At 42.2% G+C, this 24,017-nt stretch overlaps 1 protein-coding gene across 6 annotated transcripts in view; it reads left to right on the top strand.

Annotated features, from left to right (window-relative positions):
• The window catches only part of PRICKLE1 (prickle planar cell polarity protein 1), a 107,245-nt gene extending 89,290 nt beyond the window's left edge, over positions 1 to 17,955 (top strand). For 4 of the 6 annotated variants that reach the window (XM_011228135.3, XM_034644903.1, XM_034644905.1 and 1 more), the window contains exons 2-8: positions 6,993 to 7,178; positions 8,870 to 8,983; positions 9,633 to 9,770; positions 10,388 to 10,591; positions 11,992 to 12,178; positions 13,114 to 13,977; positions 15,849 to 17,955. In XM_011228135.3, coding sequence (XP_011226437.1) covers positions 7,047 to 7,178; positions 8,870 to 8,983; positions 9,633 to 9,770; positions 10,388 to 10,591; positions 11,992 to 12,178; positions 13,114 to 13,977; positions 15,849 to 16,708 — 2,499 coding nt within the window. In that variant the 5' untranslated portion in view covers positions 6,993 to 7,046 and the 3' untranslated portion in view covers positions 16,709 to 17,955. The remainder of the gene's footprint in view (positions 1 to 6,992; positions 7,179 to 8,869; positions 8,984 to 9,632; positions 9,771 to 10,387; positions 10,592 to 11,991; positions 12,179 to 13,113; positions 13,978 to 15,848) is intronic. The other 2 variants (XM_034644904.1, XM_034644907.1) reach the window with 1 other exon arrangement.
• Positions 17,956 to 24,017: the final 6,062 nt, after the last annotated feature.

The raw sequence follows: 24,017 nt of genomic DNA, 5'->3' as shown, positions 1-24,017 counted from the left end.
GCAGCAGGGGACACCTAGGGAATGTTAGCCCTACTGACTTCACAAATCGGTATCTGTTCTGGGTTTTGGTGATCAAAGGATTTCTGACTTCTCTGGGCATGTTCACACAAAAAATACCATTTCATAGCGATCCTGCAATGCCATGGTAATCTTCACATAGGAACTAGAGTGGAGTTTGATTGGGAAAAGTATTTGTAATTAGGGGTATGACCTTGGACTTCATGTTCAATGGCAGGCACTAAAAATTATTCTGTTTTCTATTTGCATGATTTTGATTTGACTTGGTGACTTGGTCCAAGAAAATGATTAATAATAGGAACCAGACCAGAACTGATGTACAGTTATAACCTCAGTGTGTGTCTGATTGAACTCCTTCTCCTCAACCCCCTGAAGTCCTCATTCCTCTGACTTGCCTGCGTAGTATTTCCATTTTAGTACATTGTCTTTCAGTCACCTAAGACTCAAGACTGTCTTTGACCCAGTTTCCCTTTCCTATTGGTTCCTTTCACTTTATCTCCCCAAGCCACCGTGTTTAGGTTTTTAGTAGCAGTGGACTAAAAGGCCCCTCTTGGGTTCCTGTTCTCCTTCCTGACCATCACTGTTGTATTAATTTTCTTTAAGAACGTCGGTGGCACTCTGCTCACATGCCCTTTGTCTCTTCCTGTCGCCTCTAGTTAAGCACAAAGTCTCCTGCCTGATTTGTCTAATTCTTGAAAATGTCATTCGGTAATACCATTGCCTTCTATTGTTGCTTCTGTCTTCCAGCGAACTCTTGACTCTTCCCTGCCTCTGGACTATCACATACTGTGCTGACTTACTAAGCTTTTTAGAGAAAAATAATAAAGGCTCATTTATGTATATGGCAAGGTCAATCAAAATAGTAATCCTTAGCTGTCCTGGATGCAGCATATAGCACAACAGAAAATAAATGATCCTCAAATGACCAAAATAGCATAGCAAAATAATAAAGCTGCTTTTAGTTTGCATAACACCTTCACATATGGTATGTCATCTTATTTAACCAGTGATTACTGTGCTCACAGAAGGAATGTGTAAGCCGTTGTTCATAGCATAACAATTCTATATACTTTTAGATGAATTTTTTCAAATTGTAGTTGCCTAATTTACAGAAGTTAGAAAGCAACAAATTAAAAAATTTGGAGGTTGCTGGTTGTGGGCAAAGAGAAAAGACCACTTAATAAGAGACTAAAGCAGGAGGAATTCAAAAATCTATCATGACAAGCAGAGAGGGAAAAACCTATAAAAAGTTTGTCAACCATCTTAAAGCCCGTGAGTCTGGGGCCCTGTCATTCCAGACATCGGCTCTCCACTGTGAGAGAGCCCCAACTTTACTTTCTAGTTGAGGAATTAGGTTCCCAGATCACACCCAGCTGGATGGCTGGATCACATTCTCGAAGCCTGTGTTCTGTCTACTGTTCATTTTCTACTGAGAATGAAAACAAGTGATGAGCTAAAGGCTAAATCACATAAAGTATACACACATACCAGCACTCAAGAAAGCAGAAATTGTATAATGAAATTTGGAAATACTCTTGTTGTGGTGGAAACTTTTTTTTTTTTTTAACGTTCTAGCCGTTAATTGAATAAAATCAGTTGCCCCTTTTTGGTATCTTCTAGAACCACTCAGTAATGGCCTTTAAATAAAGGGATGAATGAATTGATGGAGTAAATGAATCTGGAAAGTAGATTTCATGAAGCACCCCTCCTTACGTCATGGTGTTGGATGAATGAGGCCATACTCTGATCAGGGGAACAAGGGCCAACTTACAGCCAGGCCTATATTGGGTTCTCAGAATTGTTGCTCTACCTAAGACACCTAGAAATACCCTTCCGTGGTGTAGACCATTACGCACCGTGTACGGCTCTGTGTGGGTGTGCGCCCGCACGCATGCGCATGAGCTGGTCTTGGAGATTTTATGTAGGGACTGGTTAGAAGCTGATTCTAAGGGAACTGGGAATGGAGGCTAGTAGTTTCTCAAAATTGTTTAACCTTCAAAAGGTTAGAGAACCTCCTGAACTCAAAAAGAAGATGAAAGTCACATGTCCACCTTCAGTTTTGTTATTAACAAGTTGTTCTTTTTCTGGATGTTGCTGGTCAGCTTCAAGAAAATCTTTCCACTAACAGTGGGAATAACAATGCCAGTTGTCACATGTCAATAGTAACTGTAATTCTTTATATTCACGCAATTCCTTTCTTCTTCAAAACTTTCCCATACTTAGACCATCTTTGGAAAAATAGTTGCCCTAAAGAATAAGGCCCCATGATGTTCGGTGACTTGTGAAAGGTATGAAGACTTCAGGGCTGAGTTTACTGAATGCTGAAGCCCCAGATCCTATTCCCGAAGTATTGCTCTATCCCTTGGGTCAGATGTTCTCTTGACAATTATATGATGATTGAGAAGTCCTACACCTGCGAGCTGTTTGTCTTTGAGTCTTTTTACATGGTGAGAAGTAGCTATTTAACGATTTTGAAGGAAGGTGGGAGAGGAGGGAAATGAAACTCTCCCACCGTCTGTTGCATGGCTGGCATGGAGCACCCCCATGATAACCCTGGTCTTTGTAGAGAAAAAAAGTATCTCATTTCCCTCAACCCAACCTCAGGCTTCTTTCTCCCCTCCCTTATGTCCCTGCTCTTTTCTTCAGTTTGTCATTCATTTCCCTCCTTGATTCTTCCAATTGGCTTTTAGTCTTCTCTTCAAAATGGTATGCGCAAATACCCCCTAACCCGCTCTGATTCGGTTCGGATACCTGCTTGCTGCGCTGACCTCGAGGACATCCTTGACCGTGCTGGTGGCTCTTAAAGGGGTTGCTTCCTTTACACATTTCCTTAAGGTTCAGACTCTGTTTGAAACCTGAACAAACCCGTTCCTGAAAATTGTTTTACTTTTTTCCCTGCATGATGAGACTTCTTTACATCCAGAATTACAAAGGGACATTGGAGAGGTGGGGCCTCTACTGATTCATTTCCCCAACAGGGGCAAACCTAGCACAGAATTGGTTCATGAATAATTGTCATTCACGTGTGATTAAGTTCATTCAGTTCAGTTATAGCATTTCAAGAGCAGGACGATAAACCTACCTCACAATAATCACAGAATACTAAGCTTTTTTGGCTTTTTATTCTTTTTGTCTCAAGCATCTAACATGATGGCTTGCCCATAGTTTTTTTTTTTTTTTAAATAAACATTTAAAAAATATATCTTGTTTAATTTGGCTGTGGTTAGGTAAAAGAATGTAAAAAAATACTCCCAAATGGTTCCCAGGAAAGTGTATGTAGTGTTTGTGATAATGAGGAGGAGGGTTATGATAAAACAAATGAAGCAAAATGGAAACAATTGATGAGTCTGGGTAAAGACTACATAAGAGTGCCTTTCTCTTCCCACCTTTTCTGAAGTTTGAAATTACATCAAAATAAAAATTTACAAAAATAAATAAAATACAAAATTAATAAAGGACAGGGCATGGGACAAGGCCACTCTTGTGCATCTAAGTGTGGTTCTGCAAAACACAAAAAAAATCTTGAGAAAGTTTCTCTGTCATAATCCCAGCTTTGAGTAGTTCTAGTCCCATTATAATTCAGTTCATTTGTAGATCTGATTTGTGTCCCTATCTCACATGACCAACCTACAGCAACAACACCTGGAAATGAAATTAGTGAAAGTTTTCTATTCGATCCAATTCACGCGTGGTTTTGTGTTTGGCATAAAAGGTGGTATTTTGTCCGATGAGACATAACCACATTTGCATGTCATCACGAAGCCCCTACATCATGACCCCGAGCGTAAGTACTGTCCAGGCTCCCCTCTTTGTGTTGTCAAAGCAGCTCCCATACAGTAATATGAACGCCCACAGTAAGAGATGGCGGTGAGGTCATATTTATCATTTTTTTTTTACTGTAACATGTTAGAAGTGCAGGAACCATGCTCAGGAGTCAGCTGCTTTCCTGTGACCCAGCATGAGACAGTGATATACTTAAGAATCTGAAGGTCTACTGACACAGGTAATTTTTAAAAAGAAAAGAAAAATCCATATTCAAATTTGTGTGCTATCAGGTAAAGACAAAGTAGCTAGTGGTTATGTAGTGTCTCTTACTACAGCCTGGTAAGTGGAGGTCATGCTAGGTCACTTTTCTTTTTTTTTTAATGTTTATTTTTTTGTCATCTCTGAGACCTCGCTAACGAATGGAAAATGTTTTGTCATTTTAAGTTATTATCTCCTGATAGAAAGCAAAAAGAGGCCTTCTCCAGAGAACAAATTCTGAATCAACAGCTTATGAGGCCGTTGAAATTTTATAATCCTTTTTGCCTGTGTGCTCTCCTTGAAGTGTCTGCTCTCAGGCCAGTCTCCCTGCGGTCTGTCATTTGTCACCACTGTGGCCCAGGAGCGTGACTAGTTGGCCAGAGGAAAGGACCCTGGCCCAATCGGGTTCCACCTCTAGGAGGCGGTGAGGGGTTTAAGATCACAGATAGGCCGGGTTCTAAGGTCACTGCTTGTTAACTGAGGCTCAGTTTCCCCCTCTGTGAATCGAGATACACCCTCTTTGGCCTGCTTGATATAGGGATTAAATGTCATAACATGAATCCTGCCAGGCTGAGCGCAGAGGGATAAGCTGTCAGACTGCCAGCAGGTAAAACCGGAAGTCTTGCCTGGGATAACAAGGACTTTGTCCCTCAGGTTCCTTCAGTTGGACCTCTCACGTTGTTGCTGGACAACAGTCCTCCGTGTAGAGTGTGGAAGGGCTGGGATGAATGTGTGGAAGAGGTCGGCTCGAGGCGTGGCTAGCACCTGTAGATGATTCGGTGGCGGGGGATTGTGTCAGTTAGTGCTCGTGTTGATTTACCTTGATTAGGGTAGTAATTGTACTTTTTTTTTTTTTTTTTGCAAAACGCTTATCAAGGAATACAGCTGTAAAAGTGATCAGATCTTTGGTAGTCTGCATCTTTGTGCTAGTTTGGAAAATCCATGATTTGTCTTAATTTGTGGTGTTTCTCTTGTTTTACAATATAGTGACATTTAATTTTTAGGTTCTATTTAATGTTTGTGTTCTTTGTAAGTTTCTGAAGAGCAGGTACCATAGTGTCTCCTTCAGCCAGGTTTGGCAAGGGCCAAATATACATATTTCATGATTCAGGTTAAAATTGCATTGAAGCCCACCCCCACTTCTCTTGGTGGGGTTTTTGAGTTACTAATTAAATTCTTAACCTCTAGTTCTCTTCCTTTGACATGTGGGAGTTGCTTTTTCCAAAACAAAAGGGAAAGACTAGATCCAAGAAATTTTCTGACTTTCATTAACACATCCTTTTTACTGAGGACTAAGGAATGTGCCTGTTTAGAGAGCCTTTCTTAAGTCAAGATGGGAGTGAATTGCACCTGTGTGAAATGACGACTTGTTTAAAAGGTCATAACCTCCCAATGATAGTGGAGGAAATGAGGTCATCTTTACTTTTTGTTCAGGGTGAAGGAAAGTTAAATTTATTGGTTGGAATCATATCTACCTACCATGTGGCATCACTCCTTCTTCCAGTAAAGATTGTAGGTATTGGGTGTTTGGCCTTCCATTTGTTGACTGTTACAATTTAGATTTCTTATGTCCTTTGATTTATGAAAGGAGTACCATATGTTTTAATAATCAGGTTGTTAGAGGTAACAGTTTCTGATACTGTAAGTGAGTTGCATTTGACATAGTGGCTGAAAAAGGACTTGGTCTCAGGCGTGTTTAGGTTTCACTGCCTTTCCTACTTGTTTTAGCAACCGAGAGGATTTTTTAAGGCAGAACAACTTTTGGAAGTCTGATGAGTTAGACTGCACTCTGCTTTTAGCTGTGTGACCTTGGGCAAGGCACTTAACTTCCCGGAGCCTTGTTTTCTTTAAATTGGGGTCAGGCTAATCATGTATATTTTTCTTCTTCTTCTTTTTTTTTTTTTCCGTAAAGGGAAAGGGGCAGATATAAAAAGCTGCGCTCTGAAAGCTGATTCTGAAAGTCTTCTTTCTCTTAGTGCCTTGGGATGAGGGGAGGATGTTTAAGAATCTTCAAGGAACTTCAGTGCTGATAACGTAGATCCTGGGCTGTAGGGCAGGGACTCAACATTGTGTTGACACCTTCCCCAGCCCTTCTGTCCGAGGAAGACTTTTCATCCAGAACTGGGTTTATTTTGCCCAGTAGCTGGCCTGTCACACATAGTAGGTACTGTGTAACTTTTCAGTGAATGCCTGCTAGTAATGCAATTCAACACTAATAGTCACCTAGCTGGATTTTATTTTGGCCTCGTGCTCGGATTCAATTACTTTCTGTTGAAGGAACTCATTAATGAACTGGCTGACTTCAGCCCATTGGTAGTGAAGACTTCGGATTGAATGTGCTATATAAGGATTTAACAGCTCTTTCCTCTCAGTGAGTAAACTAAGTTTGCTGTCTCTCAGGACTTGATTAGAACCCTGCAACTCCAGCGGTTTGGCCCCGTGGACCCACTCTGCGCACGCAGTGGTGCCTCTTGGGAAACTGAGTAGAAACCCAGCGAGGGGGGGGTGTCTCTGGTGCCATTTTTCACGGCCCACAGCCGCGGGCGGGCAGGAGGTGGTGCAGGCCCTCACACTTCTTTCTTCGACTCCTAGGACTTCACAGGGATTTCATTTGTGGGAAAGTTAGAAAGTCAACAGAGCAGTTTTCTTGAGAACCTTTCTAATGAATGGTGCGCTAGAGGCCCTTTTTAAAGGGCACTGCAGCTGAGCTCGTTTTGGGAGCATTTTCTGCGGTGCTGAGTCGTGAAGGAGGCTGTTTCCGAATTCTGTAGCCCTAGATTTTAAGTGTCAGTGGGCCTGGGGTTCTTGGCTGGGGGGGGGGGGTGGTGACATTAGTAATTTGGTTACTTTCTCTAGGCCCAGCTGTGTGTAAATAACATTCAGTAAGAGTTTTGGAGGGTAAGAATAGTGCCTTCAGGTTTTAATTTGTTTTTTCTCTGTATTGTCCACAGCAGCCGTTGTTTGATGTTCTGTGACTGAGAAACCAGCCTTTTCACTTCATTATTATGCCTTTGGAGATGGAGCCCAAAATGAGCAAACTCGCCTTTGGGTGCCAGAGGAGTTCCACATCAGACGATGACTCTGGCTGTGCGTTGGAGGAGTACGCCTGGGTGCCCCCAGGCCTCAGACCAGAGCAGGTGAGCACCTAAGCACCCAGTGTGTCCTGTTTTTCCAGGGGATTTAAGATTTTTTACGAATTGCTGCTAAAAAAACAAAACAAAAAAAGCCCTTATAGACCATTACTATCACACTGACATGCTACCCTCCTCGTCCTTACTCTTTGGATAGTATAAATTTTTGCCTTTTAAAATCATCCTTAATTTCTCAGTGAAAGTTTTCAGTCCTTTTGTACTCATGGATCCAGAAGTCCTACAGTGATGCTCTTTTTGCTCTCATGAATGACATCCAGAGCACTGTTTATGTATTTGTTATGTGGCTATCTGACAGTTCTCTTGGAGGGTGAGAGGAATTTAACCTTTGAAAAAACAGTAACAACAAAAAGAGAATAAAAGGAAAGAGGAACGTTTCCATGCCAGTTCTCAGCAATGCTTTTGCTTTGGAAAAGAAGAAATACAGAGCTGTAAGAAACCATCTGAAGTGTTACTGCTTAGACATTTGACCTTTGATAACCTTACACATAAAAGAACCTGTCACTACAGTGTGGATGGGGGGGGGACAGCTGATTTTGTGCATTGTCTGTATTGTTAGTTTAAGTATATGCATATTTTTATTTTCCTAATATCCTTATAATGATAAGCTTACTAAACATTGCTGGTGACAGATATTCTTATAAGGGCGAAGCCATAGTTTGAAATAAAAGGTGCCAGTCAGGTGTGCGGTTGCTCCTGAGTTACGGTGGGGAACTCTTCTGAGAATAGGGGCGCCTGATTCACCCAGGGCCTGCCCCGCGCACACGTAGCTGGTCCTCAGTAAGCACTTCTAACTGGAAAGGCTTTTGTGGCCGATACAATGGGGACAGAGGGCGGCAGGCTGGCACCCAGGTTAGGAAAGCAATATTTTGATCCAATTACTCACTGAGAGAAAACCCCTTCTTTCAGCTCTGGGTTGGGTAAGTTTTGCGTGATACTAAGATATACCGAAGCAGGCAGGCCCCCGATTCCCCGATCTCCTTTTCCCTCGAATCACTTTTATTCTTTCTCGGCACTGCAGTGTACCCTGCAGGACTCACAAAGGGATGATCCGTTAAATACAACAGAAAAAAAAACCCAAACAAAAATTGATTGAATCCTTCTTTCAGAGTGACCCAAGTACAGCTCAGTGTGGCTCCCCTCCAGTTTCCTCGGGGAAAAGGACTCCAGGTATTTAGAAAATAACACCCATGGAAGCAAAGAAAGCTGATGCTTGAGAGAACCTGATAAGGGAGAGTTGACAAAGTTTAACAAAACAGCTTTTGTCTCTGTAACGTGTAACCTTCAGAGAGCAGATGCAGCGTGCTTGTGGCGTGGCTGGGTTTGGAACGGTGTCACACAGCCTGTGTGGTCATCGGCAGCTTTCCCCCGCCACTCTTTCTTGGCTGACCCTAGGGAGGCTGGCTGAGGAATAGCAGCATTAAATGTGCACAGTTTATGGTGCATAATTTATGACGCTCCTAATTGTCGCTACAAATTACATTCCTGAAGAGCAGTTTAGCAGCTGGATGTGAGCTGTCTGAAGGCTTGCAGTTCTGCAGTTGGCTCAGCTGGTCTTCTCATTAGCTACAAGAGGCCAAGCCCAGTGCCTAAAGGGAAAGGTAACTTTTTAAGATGGAACATAAGCTAAGATGTTCACTTCCTGTATGCTGATATCCTTCTTTCTGTCTCTTACTCAGATCCAGCTCTATTTTGCTTGCTTACCAGAGGAAAAGGTTCCTTATGTGAACAGCCCTGGAGAGAAACATCGAATTAAACAGCTTTTGTACCAGTTGCCACCACATGATAATGAGGTAAAATAACAGGAAGAAGGCTAATTAAAAAAAAAAAAAATACACCCTAAACATTGAGATGCCTCTCGTAAACCCTACCCCCCCCTCATCGGCTAGGGCTCTTTTGCCTTTCTTCAGTTAAAATTTGGCTTGAGGCTACAGCTTTCCATTCTTTAAGAGAGAAAAGGGTGTCAGTGCAATAAACTTAACAGCAAGTTGGTTTTTATAGTGTTTGCAGCCACCCACCACTTATCAGGAGCCTACAAATTCTTGAGATTTCCCTGCCCCTTCATCCAGAGTCCTTGCTTTCTGGTAGTTCAGGCCTGTAGTCGGGTGCCTGTAGAATGTAGAGTGAGTGTGGCAAGTAACAAGTTTAAACCTTTTGTTGAAAGGTTAATGTCTTATATTTTTGTGTGTCTCTGATAAAAGTTTAAACATTCCCTATTTTTTTTTTTAAAAAAAAGATAGTTCCTTCAAATTGCATTTCCCTTTTGCTAGAGAGGCTACAGGATTGGGTGTCATTTTAAAGGTATGGTGCCATTTTTAAATTGGGGATTCATGGGACAGGGCAGTTAAACTTGCTTTCCCGAAACTCGAACTCTGGAAATGAAGAGGTGGCGAGGGAGACCGTGCGCTACAGTGCAGTGCTTCTGTTTTCCTGTCTCTGAAGGTGCGGTATTGCCAGTCTCTGAGCGAAGAGGAGAAGAAAGAACTGCAGGTGTTCAGTGCTCAACGGAAGAAAGAAGCACTTGGAAGAGGAACGATCAAGCTTTTGTCCAGAGCAGTAATGCATGCCGTGTGTGAGCAGGTAGCCCTTCCCGGGACGAGTAGCTCGTGGTAGTGATATGGACGGAGTGAACTTGGGGGTCGGTGACAGGGCCTATGCCCTGCCTCATGGGGCCCATGCCTCAAAAGCCTCCCCCAAATAAAAGGCAGCCTAGCTTTTTATTAAGTGGATATTCACGTTTATAACTCTACATTGCTGTGTATATGTGATGGGTGGAGTCCCTCTGCCCTTATGTAAACATCAGGTGAAATCCTGCCTTTCCTAGGATCTTGGCATGGAGAGAGGTGCAGGGGTATGCCTGGTGTTCAAAACTGCAGAAACATAATGAAGACATTCAGATACTACTGGCTAGGAGCAAGAAATGCATCCAATAGGAGGCTGGCTCAGGAAAACGACTCTTAACGGGAGTTGGGTGAAACCATTCTTAGAAACCATCTAGTGTGGCAGTATATCTGAGGCATGTTCATTCCAGTTAAGAATCAGAAATAATCCAGCATTAAAGAACTATTTAATCACTAACCGAAGGGGGCAAAAATAAAAGTCTTCTTGACAAAATGGGATTTAGTGTAAAGTGGGAAAGGCTGAGAATTCAGTCATTAAAGAAGGATCATCCCAATTTCAAATCCTTTTGTTTTTAGTGTGGGTTGAAGATAAATGGAGGTGAAATTGCAGTGTTTGCTTCTCGAGCGGGCCCTGGAGTGTGCTGGCACCCTTCCTGTTTTGTCTGCTTCACATGTAACGAGCTACTGGTCGACCTCATCTATTTTTATCAGGATGGAAAAATTCACTGTGGCAGGCACCATGCTGAACTGCTCAAACCACGGTGTTCAGCATGTGATGAGGTAAAAAAAAGTTTATCCCTTAACACTGGAAAAAATAAGCTTCTAGTAAGCCAATATTCCACTGTTCACATCTAAGCAAAACAAAATATCTCCTGCTTTTGCTGTTTAAGATAACCCTATACATTCATATACTGGAATAATATGTAGCTAATAAAGAGAAGGCAGTGCAGTGATAAGTAGGACGTCCTGGATGGGTTGTGAGAGGAAAAAACAAGTTGCAAGAAGAGTATGTAGTAGATAATTTTTTTGTTAAATAAAGGGAGAATAAGTCAAGATTCTATACATATCTGTATACACACAGAAATAGTATGGAAAGACATACACCAGGTTAACAGTGGTTACCCCTGGGGCATGAGGGAAGGGGATGGTGTGAAAGGAAATTTTTTTTAAGCTTTTTATTTTAAAGTAATTTTAGATTTACGGAAGACTTGGAGAGATGACAGAGTTCTGTAGACCCTCCCCCCAGCTTCCCCTGCTGTTAACATCTTACATAGCCACGGTATATGTATCAAAACTAAGAAAGTAACAATGGTCTAATACAATTAACTAAACTACAGACTTTATTTAGATGTCTAGTTTTTTTGCTAATGTCTCTTTTCTATTCCAAGATCCAATCCAGGGTACCTCATTGCATTTATTCTTTATATCTCCACAGTCTCCTTTAATCAGTGATAGTAAAATTTCATTGTTTACTGTTATACACTTATTTTTTAAAGGTTTTTTTTCAATGAAGTGCTATGTGAAATTTTTTTGAGGGGCGCCTGGGTTGCTCAGTTAAGCATCTGACTCTTGGTTTCAGCTCAGGTCGTGATATTGATCCTTTCATCAGGCTCCCTGTGGAGTCTGCTTAATACTCTGTCTCCCTCTCCTTCTGCCCCCTCCCACCACGTGTTTGTGCACATGCTCTCTCTCAAATCTTAGAATTTTTTTGAAACCAAAATCATAAAAAATAGTCTCTAATCTAGAGATGACCACCAGGTCAAATGAAGCATTATCTGCAAGTGCTATTCACACAGTGCAGCATCTGGATAGCTGTAACTGTTGATTCTGCCGACTTTGTATGAGTTTGCTATTAAAATACATACAAACCACTAAATTATTTCAATGTTAATGTATTCTTTGCCAGATTATGCCAACAAAGTGTGATTGGGGGGCAAAAATATGACCAAATGAATTCTCTCCAGCGTAGAAATCTCTTTTTTAAGTTTCTCTTTTTCAACATTTTCTGCTCTTGTTTTGCATCTAAATTGAGTTAGATTTAAGCTTGAGGCTGTAAGAAACAAGGTTAGCTAAGTGGCTTTTCGAAGAGCCACTGTCTGTCAGTTGTCCAGAAAACCTGGAGTCACTTGGCTCTTAGAACAGCTCACTAAGATTTTCTTTCATCCTGTTTCTTTTTAAAGATAATTTTTGCTGATGAGTGCACAGAAGCTGAGGGTCGCCACTGGCACATGAAACACTTCTGCTGCCTTGAGTGTGAGACAGTCCTAGGAGGACAGAGATACATCATGAAGGATGGCCGCCCGTTCTGCTGCGGCTGTTTTGAGTCTCTGTACGCGGAGTACTGTGAAGCCTGTGGGGAGCATATCGGTGAGTCCACAGCTAGCCCGTTTCTCTGTCACATGCCCAACAGTCTGCGAATGGCTAGTCTTTTTTTTTTTTTCCCCCTGTAACTTACATATGTGAAATGTACAGATCTTAAATGTTTTTGTTTGTTGTGTTTTGACAGATGGAGATGTAGTCAGTTTTCATTATTTGTAACAGTTGTGTTCTATAAAGTTGCCTGAATTATTGAGTACAGAACCATTGCTCCTGGGGGAAATACAGGGTTGGGTTCCTGCAAGGGTCTGGTCACATTTTCATCAGCTGGTCAACACATAATCTTGTTTCATGTATGTATTTGTTTGAAGAATGCTTATTTAATATAGATTCGTTAATACTGAACTGGCCAAGAGCACTGTAGCTCATGCCTGAATGAAGCTTATCTAGGACACATATACTCTCTGTAAGGCACATCCCAGCCTTCTTGGGCTTAGGAACACTACACAGCACTTCAGCACTATGCTTGGGGACCATTTAAAACAGCGGAATTAACAAAAAGCACAAAAATGTGAAGAAAATATGATAGTAGAAAATAGAAGAAAGAGAAAACAGACCCAGGCTATTTCCGTTATTTGAAGAGCTGAGACAAAAGAGAAGACATTGCTTGGTTTGACCTCAGCTGAGAACAAGCTTATCAGCTGGCTCAAAATTTTCATCATTCTGCATGTGCCTGTACAGTCCTTGAAAGCTCTGCAGGTGTTGATTTCGGGGTTACAAATAAATTTTAGCAAGTAGGCAAATTCAAAAATATGGACTTTGCAAATAATGAGAATTAACTGTACCTGTGTGACCCACAACCCTTTCAAGATACAGAACATTTCCATCACCCTTAGAGTTCCCTCATACAAACAGTGGTATCTGTTTCTTCTTCCTTTATTTCAAGATCGAACTGTAATCCCCTCCTCTGTCCTTTTCCAAAACAGGTGTTGACCATGCCCAGATGACGTATGACGGGCAGCACTGGCATGCCACAGAAGCCTGCTTTTCTTGTGCCCAGTGTAAAGCTTCTTTGTTGGGGTGTCCCTTCCTTCCCAAACAAGGCCAGATTTATTGCTCAAAAACATGCAGCCTTGGTGAAGATGTCCATGCCTCTGATTCTTCCGACTCTGCGTTTCAGTCTGCTCGATCCAGAGACTCCAGAAGAAGCGTCCGGATGGGCAAAAGCAGTCGGTCAGCCGATCAGTGCAGACAGTCTCTTCTCCTGTCCCCTGCTCTGAACTACAAGTTTCCTGGCCTATCAGGCGATGCTGATGACACCCTTTCTCGGAAGTTGGATGATCTTAGTCTCTCCAGGCAGGGACCAAGTTTTGTCAATGAAGAATTTTGGAAAGGCAGAGTGGAACACGAAACCCCAGAAGAGCCTGAAGAATGGGCTGAGCATGAGGATTACATGACGCAGCTCCTCCTCAAGTTCGGTGATAAAAGCCTCTTCCAGCAGCAGCCCAGTGAGATAGATATTCGAGCCAGTGAGCACTGGATATCTGAGAACATGGTTACAAAGAAGACCGAGTTAAAGCAAAATAACCAGAGCCTTGCGAGCAAAAAATACCAATGTGATATGTATTGGGCACAGTCACAAGATGGACTGGGTGATTCTGCTTATGGCAGCCACCCAGGCCCTGCAAGCAGTAGAAGGCTCCAAGAGTTAGATCTGGACCATGGGGCTTCAGGCTATAACCATGATCAAACCCAGTGGTATGAAGATTCCCTGGAGTGTTTGTCAGACTTGAAACCAGAGCAGAGTGTTCGAGATTCTATGGATTCGTTGGCTTTATCTAATATCACAGGTACGTACGTAATCTAGGGATTATGGGGTATTGGGAAAAAAGAGCCACTAACAAATTTATTTGACAAACTACAGTTCAGCAGTAGGGGCTGCATTATTTAAAACTGCAGACCAAGGGAAGGAAGTTTACATTAAATGCCTAACACTAACAAAACAAACGTGTGCATACATGTGTGCATCTATATACATTTTAATATAAGCTTTTTGAATAGGTATTATCTGTATTTTAAACAGAAGGAAGTAGATTTATTTGGATAATGGAGTCTGCATCTTGTCTGAAAGATCCTGGACTCTGTGGCTTGTGCTATATGAATTTCAAGATATTAAAATCAGCCTGCATACTTTATAAGCTCCTAACATCTTTTTATATTTTCCTGAATTGCCCTGTGGCAACAGATAGCTCAAAAATAGCTAAATGTTTTTTTTATTACCAGATTATAAAATAACTTCACTTTGTTTCCAAAGCATATTCATATCAGTTATCTACATTTTATCCTCAAAATGATCCTGAGCAGAAGAGAGTGGATATTACTATGTTTTACAAATAGAGAAACTTGAATTATCAAGAGGCTAAATGCCTAACTTCACATACATTTTTAGAGGCAAGACTGAGCCTAAAACCCACCCCTCCTGAGTATCACACTTGCATTAAGAATACAGAAATATTACTGGCCCATGGCTAGCAACAGCTGTGGCTAGTTTTGTAGTCAAGCTTAAGGACATTCAGTCCTCTCATAAAGGTTATGTTACTACAATACAGGAAAGGCTTTAGTGGCTGCCCTGTGCCAGAAATAATCCTGGGAAGGAGGGAGAAGACAGCTACCCCTCCTGGTTTCTGTTGGACTTACCAAAATGAGGCCTACGATAAAGGGGAGTGGAGGAACGTGAGTGGGACTAAATTAAGCATATCCTGTCTGCTAGGCCCTATGGTAGGTGTTTTAACATTTAGTATCAAAAGCAGACATCACTTGGTACACAGAAAGTGTTAGGGCTGAACGTTCCTTGACAATAACAGGCCGAGACACAGGCTCCCTCTAGAAAGTAGGAAGTTCTGTAGTCTCCAGCCAACAAGAGTCTGCGCCATGCCCTAGTCACTTAGTGTCGGCTGGGCTATATTCATTTAACTTGCCAGGCCTTGTTTAAAAAGGACAGCAGTATCTATTTTGAGAAAAGCTTTATTAAAGCAAGATTAATCTGAAAGTGGCATAGTTCATTAGGTGAAGGGGGAAGACTGGATGTGATGATCTAGGTCCGGGGTTGGCAGACTTCTTGTCAAGGGCTAGATAGTACTTGTTGGACCACACACTTTCTGTTGCAGCCACTCAGCTCTGTCACTGCAGAAAGCAGCGGTAGACGATGTGTAAGCAAATTAGGTGTGGCTGTGTTCCAGTGAGACTTTACCCACAAATAGGCTGTGGGACGGATGTGGCCCTTGCTGTGGTGTGCTGACTACTAATCTAGGTATAAAAGGACCATAATGGTGGGGTGGCGATGTGGAGGCAAAGGAAGGGATTGATTTGAGAGATGTTCAAGTGCAGTAGTCTGGCTTTAATGTACTGAGAGGCAGAAGCTTCTTCATGTCGTGTCCTGCATAAATTAATGAGGAGACTTTTAAAAAGAGCTTAAAAATTTTTGCTGCTCATGACACGTGCTATAACTGTTTGGCTCCGAAAGACCTGGGCTTGTAAGAGGCTGTGCCCCGTGTATTGAAAAAAGTCAAACCTTCTCAATTAAGTATATATTCATGTTGGTCTTACCTAGTGGGTGTTAATCAAATATTGAAATTTGGGGTAATTTTCTTTGAAATGCTTCCTTTCAGCTTGTTTGTAATAATTGTCAGAAGATCACATCTTGTCTTGGCTCTTCTCCTAGGGGCTTCAGTGGATGGAGAAAGTAAGCCAAGACCCTCATTGTATTCCCTGCAAAACTTTGAGGAGATAGAGGCAGAGGATTGTGAGAAAATGAGCAATATGGGGACTTTGAACTCTTCCATGCTGCACAGGAGTGCAGAGTCCTTAAAGAGTCTAAGTTCAGAGCTGTGTCCAGAAAAAATCATCCCTGAGGAGAAACCAGTCCATCTGCCGGTGCTTCGAAGATCCAAGTCTCAGTCCAGACCCCAGCAGGTCAAGTTTTCGGATGATGTCATCGACAACGGAAACTATGACAACATCGAAATCCGGCAGCCTCCGATGAGTGAGAGGACTCGAAGACGGGTCTACCATTTTGAAGAGAGGGGATCCAGGCCTCATCACCATCGCCGCAGGAGAAGTAGGAAGTCCCGCTCTGACAATGCTCTGAATCTTGTTACAGAAAGAAAATATTCTCCCAAGGACAGACTGCGGCTTTACACCCCTGATAACTACGAGAAATTTATACAGAATAAAAGTGCCCGGGAGATCCAGGCATACATCCAGAATGCTGATCTGTACGGACAGTATGCCCATGCCACCTCCGATTACGCACTGCAGAACCCGGGCGTGCCTAGGTTTCTGGGACTCTACGGGGAGGACGAGGATTCCTGGTGTTCTTCCACCTCCTCCTCGTCTGACTCAGAAGAAGAAGGGTATTTTCTTGGACAACCAATCCCTCAACCCCGGCCCCAGAGATACGCCTACTATACAGACGACCTTTCGAGCCCAACTTCCGCACTCCCCACTCCTCAGTTTGGTCAGAGGACAACTAAATCCAAGAAGAAAAAGGGACACAAGGGCAAAAACTGTATTATTTCTTAACCTAGTAGCTGTGGCGATCATGTTTAAACTTTGCCATTAACCATCTTGAATCATATCATCTTTTTTCTTCCATAGGAAAGTTGCTAAAATAGTTTAAAGTGCTTTGCCCATGTAAATGAGACCCCCTGCTGCTGTTTACATTGTCAGATTAACATTTGGAAGGTGTGATTTCTCCAGTTTGCCTCCTTGGATGGTGCCAGGTTGATGTGACATCTTGTGCCTGTCAGGTGCATTACAGTTCTATGTAGCGGCTTTGGTCTCCAATCCTCAAGAGACTCCTCAAGAAACTCACGAGGTGATTGGACGGGGGTGTTGATTTTAGACAATGGAGAACTTCCGCCACCTTTGTAAAGCGATAGTGTTTGTCCTTGTCTATGCCAGGTTGGCCCCCTGACCAGTCTGTCCTGTTGTGCGGCATGCACGTAGTCACACTGACCCAGCCAATACTGTGCATCCCATCGTGCGAGACCACCTCGTCCCCTTTCAATTAGCCAGGTAAACATTGCATTGTATTAGTTCCAGCTACAGATTGAAAAAGACATTGCTATTTATAATGTAGTATTTCATAGACTTAAGTGTATTCCTAATTTAACGGTGCAAATATTAATGTACATATGTACAGTTCAGATTTTAAAGCTGATATTTTTATATCCCTGAATTGCAAGATGTTTGTTACACTGCAGTGCTAGATTTGTTGGGGAACCAGAAACAGCATCTATGGATGAAATGATTGCTTGTATTTTAGTCAGGGTTTATAAGCTTAGATGGTCAAATTTATATTGCCTAGTGATGGAAAGTTCAAATTTTTTGATTTTTCAATATTAAAAAGGCTCTGTATGCATGGTGGGGCTATGTAAATACTCTTTAAAACTATGGCCCTATTAATCTTACGAGTGCTATTTATGGGTCAAGCAATGTAAACTGTATAAATGTAAAAACAAACCCATACATATCCCTGGAATATATGGTAAAAACAAGTAGTTGTTTGGGTGAATGTTTTTTCCCCTTTGGGGATGGTAGGGGGTGCCTTTCTCATTTTCAAAAGAGTGGTGATTATTTCCTGGGAAGAGACTACAAGGATCTGCTGTATAGGGCAGAGGATTTTGTAGATTTATTATTTGAAGAGAGGCTATTCCTTTTTATCCTCTCCCTTCCAGCTAGTTTGTTGGCCTTGAACAGCAATTTTGAAAACTGGGCCTTCGGGTTATGTTTTTCTTTAAAATCTTCAGAGGATGCTGTGCCACTGACTACTTCAAGTATATGAGGTTCTATTTGAAGGGAAAATTAACTTGGAGTTGAACTAATGAGCTGGTATTTTGTTATGTGCTATTCTTGCACATAACGTTTCAGTCCTAAGGTTCTAGTGGTACCTTAGACCTTTAGGGAGGTATTTAATAAATGCTTAATAAATAACAAACTACCTTTCTGAACATAGATCTTTGCAAACATACCCAGGTAACTTCCATTTTGCTCCTCTGTTCCAGCATGATTTATTTTGCCATTCTTCTACCATTAACAGGCCACGTTTGACTTCAGCATATCCCCTTGCCCCTACTAATAAGGTGGGAAACAGGACTTCAGACACTGAGGCAAACTTGTCCATATTTACTGGAAAGGGGAAAAGCTGTTAGGCCTTGGAGAAGGGGGACATGAATTCGATAGGTAAATCAGTAGTCCAGCATCCCCTCCACCCATCCCTGAACAGGGTAAGGCTTTGTAGCTGGGCTAAACAGAGCTCCTTCAGAAGCATGCAATTTGTGAGAGAGCGCCTTACTCAACAACTATATCATCATTACCGTGGTCTGGTTCATTTTGAAAAACATATCAGCAGTGAAAAGGAAATTCATGCACATGGTAAAAACAAACAAAACAACAGAACAATTTGAAAGACAGCGGAATGTCTCCTTTCCACTCTTCATCTCCAATCCCTCAGGTCCCTTCCCAGAAGTAACCACTATTAGTCATTTCTACTGTGTCCTTCACATGTTCAAAGCATATTATATAAATATCTCCTTAAAAAATGTGGACATTCCATGTTAGCACAAATAGGTCTACCTCATTCTTTTAATGATGGTATAATACAGCGTGACTGACTTAACCAGTCCCTTAGTGGTGGACTTGAATTCCTCACAGACACCTTGCCCTGCACTGGCGCATCTGCACTTCAATTCTGAGCAACAGCCTTCCTGGGACAGAAGTTCTGTATTTAAAATTTGGATGGCTATCACCAATTTTCCTCCAAAAGTAATCGGCCTGATTAACATTTACACTAACAATGTAGGAGAGTGCTTGTCCCATCACAATCTTACAGAACATATTAGCAAATATCTCACCTTTGTAGACCTTTGCAGAACCGATACCGCAAACAGTGGGCATCCTTTGAGAAAAGACTGCGGTGAGACGCTGCTTATAAAAGGTGAATCATAAATAGTAAACGGTAACACACAGCCTGGAGAAACATAGGTGGAAGCTGAAGTCACCGTCCTCGGTAGTTTTGACGTCATTGTAAAAAGAGGAGTTCCTTTAGCTTCTGGCAACAATCTCCCTATTCATTTTTTCATTTCTTTATGTAAGGGTTATATAGATTGCTAAAGGCTAAAGGCAATGCAGAAGTATTTACTCATGATAATAACTTAAAAGCTTCCAAATCTTAGTAGCAAAGACAAAGACTAACTGCAAAGGGAGGGAAATGACTGCCTTGCAGTTCTGTCAAGAATTAGAAATTAAGCATGTATAGTCACTAAAGGGTGTTCATAGATTAAGTTAACAAGAGTGGAAAGTATCTGGTCAGGTCCCAAGATAAATATCCAATGTTAAAACGCCGTCTCTAATCTCTACATGGGTGAGGCAGAACCCTACTTGCATTTTCTGCACTTCAGAGCAAACTGGAGAACACTTTGCTTACGGCCCATGAAGGGGCACTGATAAAATGTCAACGGGGACTCCTTTCAGCCCTCATTAAAAGAAAACGATTCATTTTGTGTATGCATTTGCTATACTTTATGCTCTGCCTTCTAGTTGAGTTAAATAAAAAGCACCAGAAGTAAAAGGAGGTATCATTTAATGTCTAACCCCCTCTTACTTTGGATCCAAATAGTGGGCCTTCTTTAAAAAGAGTAGTAAAATTGGAATGGGCACCCAAGTCCCCTAGCTTTCCAGGTATGGCACGTGTCCCTGCCTCACTTGGTCCTTGGGTGATGGGTCCTGAAAGTAATGAGTACCCAGAGGATTTTAGCACAGGTATTAACAACACAGCATGGACATACTTGGTTTCTCAAGCTTCTCTTTTCTAATGGGCACTTGACTACTGCCATGGAGAGGAGAACCAGTGTTGCTTAGAACTCCCTTCATATTTTTAGAACCGGGAATTTAAACTTTTGCCAAATCTCACTTTTAAATGCTAGCAACTAATTCAAACATTTCTGAAGCACTTCGAACAAAGTGAGCCTGCAGTCAGCAAATCTCCAATGCATGAGTTACATATTCTGGAGCTTAAAGGTGAGTCCCCTATCCCTCAGAGCTGATGAGGAGAGGCACATTTAATTACTGTTGACAGAAATACTTGTGACCTTTTTTGATGCACAAAGGAGAAAAACTGAGATTAAAAAAAAATTCTAAGCCTCATCAATTCAGTGCTAACACAGTTATGATAAAAATCCTTTTAATTAGTCAAATGAGAAAATTGTGTATTGCCTGGTTCCATTTGCTAGCCATTCTGTGGAGCTATCTGAAAACAGGAGGCATGCTCCAGTACGGTCACGTGGGTTTTCTGCGAACACACTGGGAAGGTTCCCAGGTAAACCGGGCAAGGAGAAATGAGCAGGAGCAACTGAATTTTGCACCTCTGAGCTCACATTTTGCCAAAGTCACAAAATGAAACTTCACTGGGGGAATAAAGTTCCCAAAATGGGAAGGACATACGGAACAAAAACATTGGTATATATAGACTTCACACCAGGACAAGAGCCGACTGATTCTTTTTGAACAGAACCAGCTAGTTGGTCAAGTATTCCTATCTTAGGGATCAATTTTAGCCTCAACTTTTCTTTCTGCAAAGGAAATGGCACATTTCTTCACTGTTCTGTGTGCACAAGGTGTTGTGATGCCAACTTTAAATATAACTTGCAGCCCGTTTTCTGCGAACATTTGATTCCCAACAACCGTTAAGAACGTGAAACCAGTTCTCTTAAATGGTAAAACCTGTCTTAGTGTTTCTTGATAAATGAACCAAGCAACTGACACTGGAAAAGACAGTCACTAATCTAATACAAATCAACATGAAGCTGATCTTGCAGAGTGCTGCCGAGCCCACTGGATGCCAGGATTCAGGAGATCTGGGTTAGGAGACCTGCTTCTCTCATTAACTCAAGCAAGTTAAGTGCTCTGACCCAGTTTCTACTTCTGTAAAATGAGAGTTGCTAGACCATCTCAAAGGTTTCGTTCAATATTATATGGAGACTGAACTGAATTTATAGGTCAGAAAAGTCTTTCAGCATAAAGTGTTTTTCCCTTCTTTGACTCTTTCATTTACCAACAAGTATGTTGGTAAACGATTCCTGAAGGGATGATCCCTCCAAAGAGGGAGCTGGGAACTAACGAGAGTAGGGAACTTTTTTTTTTTTTAAAGATTTTATTTATTTATTCGACACAAAGACAGCCAGTGAGAGAGACAGCCAGCGAGAGAGGGAACACAAGCAGGGGGAGTGGGAGAGGAAGAAGCAGGCTCCCAGCAGAGGAGCCTGATGTGGGGCTCGATCCCAGAATGCTGGGATCACGCCCTGAGCCGAAGGCAGACGCTTAACGACTGAGCCACCCAGGCGCCCCGAGAGTAGGGAACTTTTAAAGGGTTGGGGCTTTTGTCTGTTTTTTATTTTTCTATTAATACTTTGGATTCTCAGTGGGTATGGGTTAAACCAAATCATGGGGAAAAAGTCTGAGGATGGTTATTTCCCTACCGTGCATATGCTTCAACTTGACTTTGTCTTCATCAAGTAGACAGTTGGGAGACTACATAGAGTATGTTGAAGGCAAGATATTTTCCTCCCTCATGTTATTTCTCTACAATTACCAGAAGGATAGGATTTTTTTTCTACATCTTAGAGGGCTGCTACTGGTAGCAATCTTATTCTTGAATCTCCAAACATGTTGTAAGCAAAGCTGAAAAGGTGTTAACTATGTTTAATTAATCTTGGTTCCTAGAATGGGCGAGTTGAATTACCAAGTTCATTCCATCTAAATGGCTCTTCTCAAACTGCACCATGGGTCCAGGTATACAGCAGCCAAAAGCCGAGTCCTAGGCTACACCGTAACCATGAGGGTTGTGACCCTACATGCTACTTGTCTCATAACTACCCCTGGTGAATCTCAAAGGTGTTTCATAAAATAGCTCCAAAACAGAAGTCCTAGGAACCAATATGGAAGGTAGTAGGAACTGAGGATAAAATGAAAAACAGGAAAAATCTACCGAACAAGGATTTGAGTTTTCTCAAAAGCTTTTGGTCGAGTTATTTTTATTTTTATATTACCCATTATAGTTACATTAGACGTTATCTGCACATACATCAAACAGCCAGCGCGTGCGAGAGTCAGGATTTTAACCTAGCTCTGAATGACCACCAAACTTTTCACTTCTAAGAACACTGACTTTAGAGTTAACAGATTGGGTAAAACTCTGGCTCTGCTACTTCAAGCTACATGACCTCAGGCAAGTTATAACTTCTCCTGCTCTTCACCGTAAAATGAGAATACAATCTCCATTGGCTTATTATATGTGAAAATATGAATCAAAAAACACTACGAAGGTGGTTCTAACCTTGTTCAGATAGTGAAATAACTGAATACATGGTGTTTTTCAGAATCTTATGAAGTATTGGATAAATTAAACCTGAAATATATTTTAACCTACATCCAATATAATACGCTAAGTTTCTACTCTACAGAAATAGCAGAACACAAAGTTTAAAAGAATAGGAATTTCTGCCACGGCAGGGCTAGTTCTGTACCCTTAACCCCAGCTTACCAAGGTGTGGGCAGGATCTCTCCCCTTCATTCAACATTCCCATGTCATGACAAGGGCAGGCCATGGAGGCCATAGGCCTTACAGAGGTCAAGCCATCCCAGGGGATGAGGAGATGCTGAGGAAACTTGGTCTTTCCTCTTGGACTCTTGGGATGGGGGTGGGGGGACAGGCTGCTCCTATATGGTAAAGAAAACATGATTCTCACACAGGGCTCACCTCTCAAATGTGTAAGCCCTGCAGTGTTCACAGACCACCACCCACTATGGTCATCAGGCTGTAGTGGGAGGGCATGCCGGCGGGAGCCCTCAGGTCACTAATGTTTAGTCCTATCTAGAAAAGGAGAGGGAAAGAAATCAAAAGCTTGAGCACAAAACAGATACCTCAGCCTGATAAGCTACAGCTCTGCTGGACTGAATGTTCTCTCCCCTCCCCCAGCCCTCCACAACACACAATACACACATACTTTCCCATCTACTGGAGGCTGACCCTATTCTGGCCTCAGAAGCCTTCCCCACCAGGCAAGCATAAGGTGCTGGCACAGAAGGGCACCTGGGATCTGGTGCCAGAGAGGAAACCAGCTGGCTGGTGCTGGGCCCCCTTGAAGGTGTTGCAGACATCTGGTCAGTGTATCTTTCTCAGGGATTTGATCACAAAGGATGGGAGTCTTCCCACATGGAGGATGATGGGGCCACACACTTTCTGGTCATTGGATCCTCTCCTTTTCCCCAGGTAGCTTGCCCAGACTTACCCACTCAGTGAATGCTCACTGTCCCCAACAACAGTAGGGTCTCCACCTCTCTACCAAGAATGGGGGGTACCAGTAGGTGCCCCCAGGAACTTGGCCCTGGGCCAAGAGGAACTTTCCTGAAGGTGCAGACCTGCGGGTTGTATGGTCAGTAGCCAGGGCAGTTCTGTCCCCTCCCTGTCTTCTTTGTATTCCAACCAGGAAAAATGTGCTAGCACATGGGTAGCCTAAGTAGTGGATACGTACCTCAGATGTCCCCTTGCAGCAAATGTCTGTGTATGCTGTGGTTAAGACAGAAATCTTACATTTTCTCAAATGTTCATAAAACCTCTACCTTTTCACTCATATATACACAATGAAAAACTTTAAAACCCTATACGATTTTATTGATAATGGTCTAACATTAGAAACACTATTCATCTTTGGGAGCAGAGCTCAAAAAACGACGTGCTGTATCATCAGGCTGCCTCTACTGCTGTACAAACATGCATCAGACTTTAACGACACCTGTCATCAAGAGAGATTTTACATACAACTTGGAATTA

This window comes from Ailuropoda melanoleuca, chromosome 16, assembly GCF_002007445.2.
Source record: "Ailuropoda melanoleuca isolate Jingjing chromosome 16, ASM200744v2, whole genome shotgun sequence".
NCBI lineage: Eukaryota > Metazoa > Chordata > Mammalia > Carnivora > Ursidae > Ailuropoda > Ailuropoda melanoleuca.
Note: the sequence above shows the minus strand (reverse complement) of the source record. Positions and strands in the feature narration are given on the sequence as shown.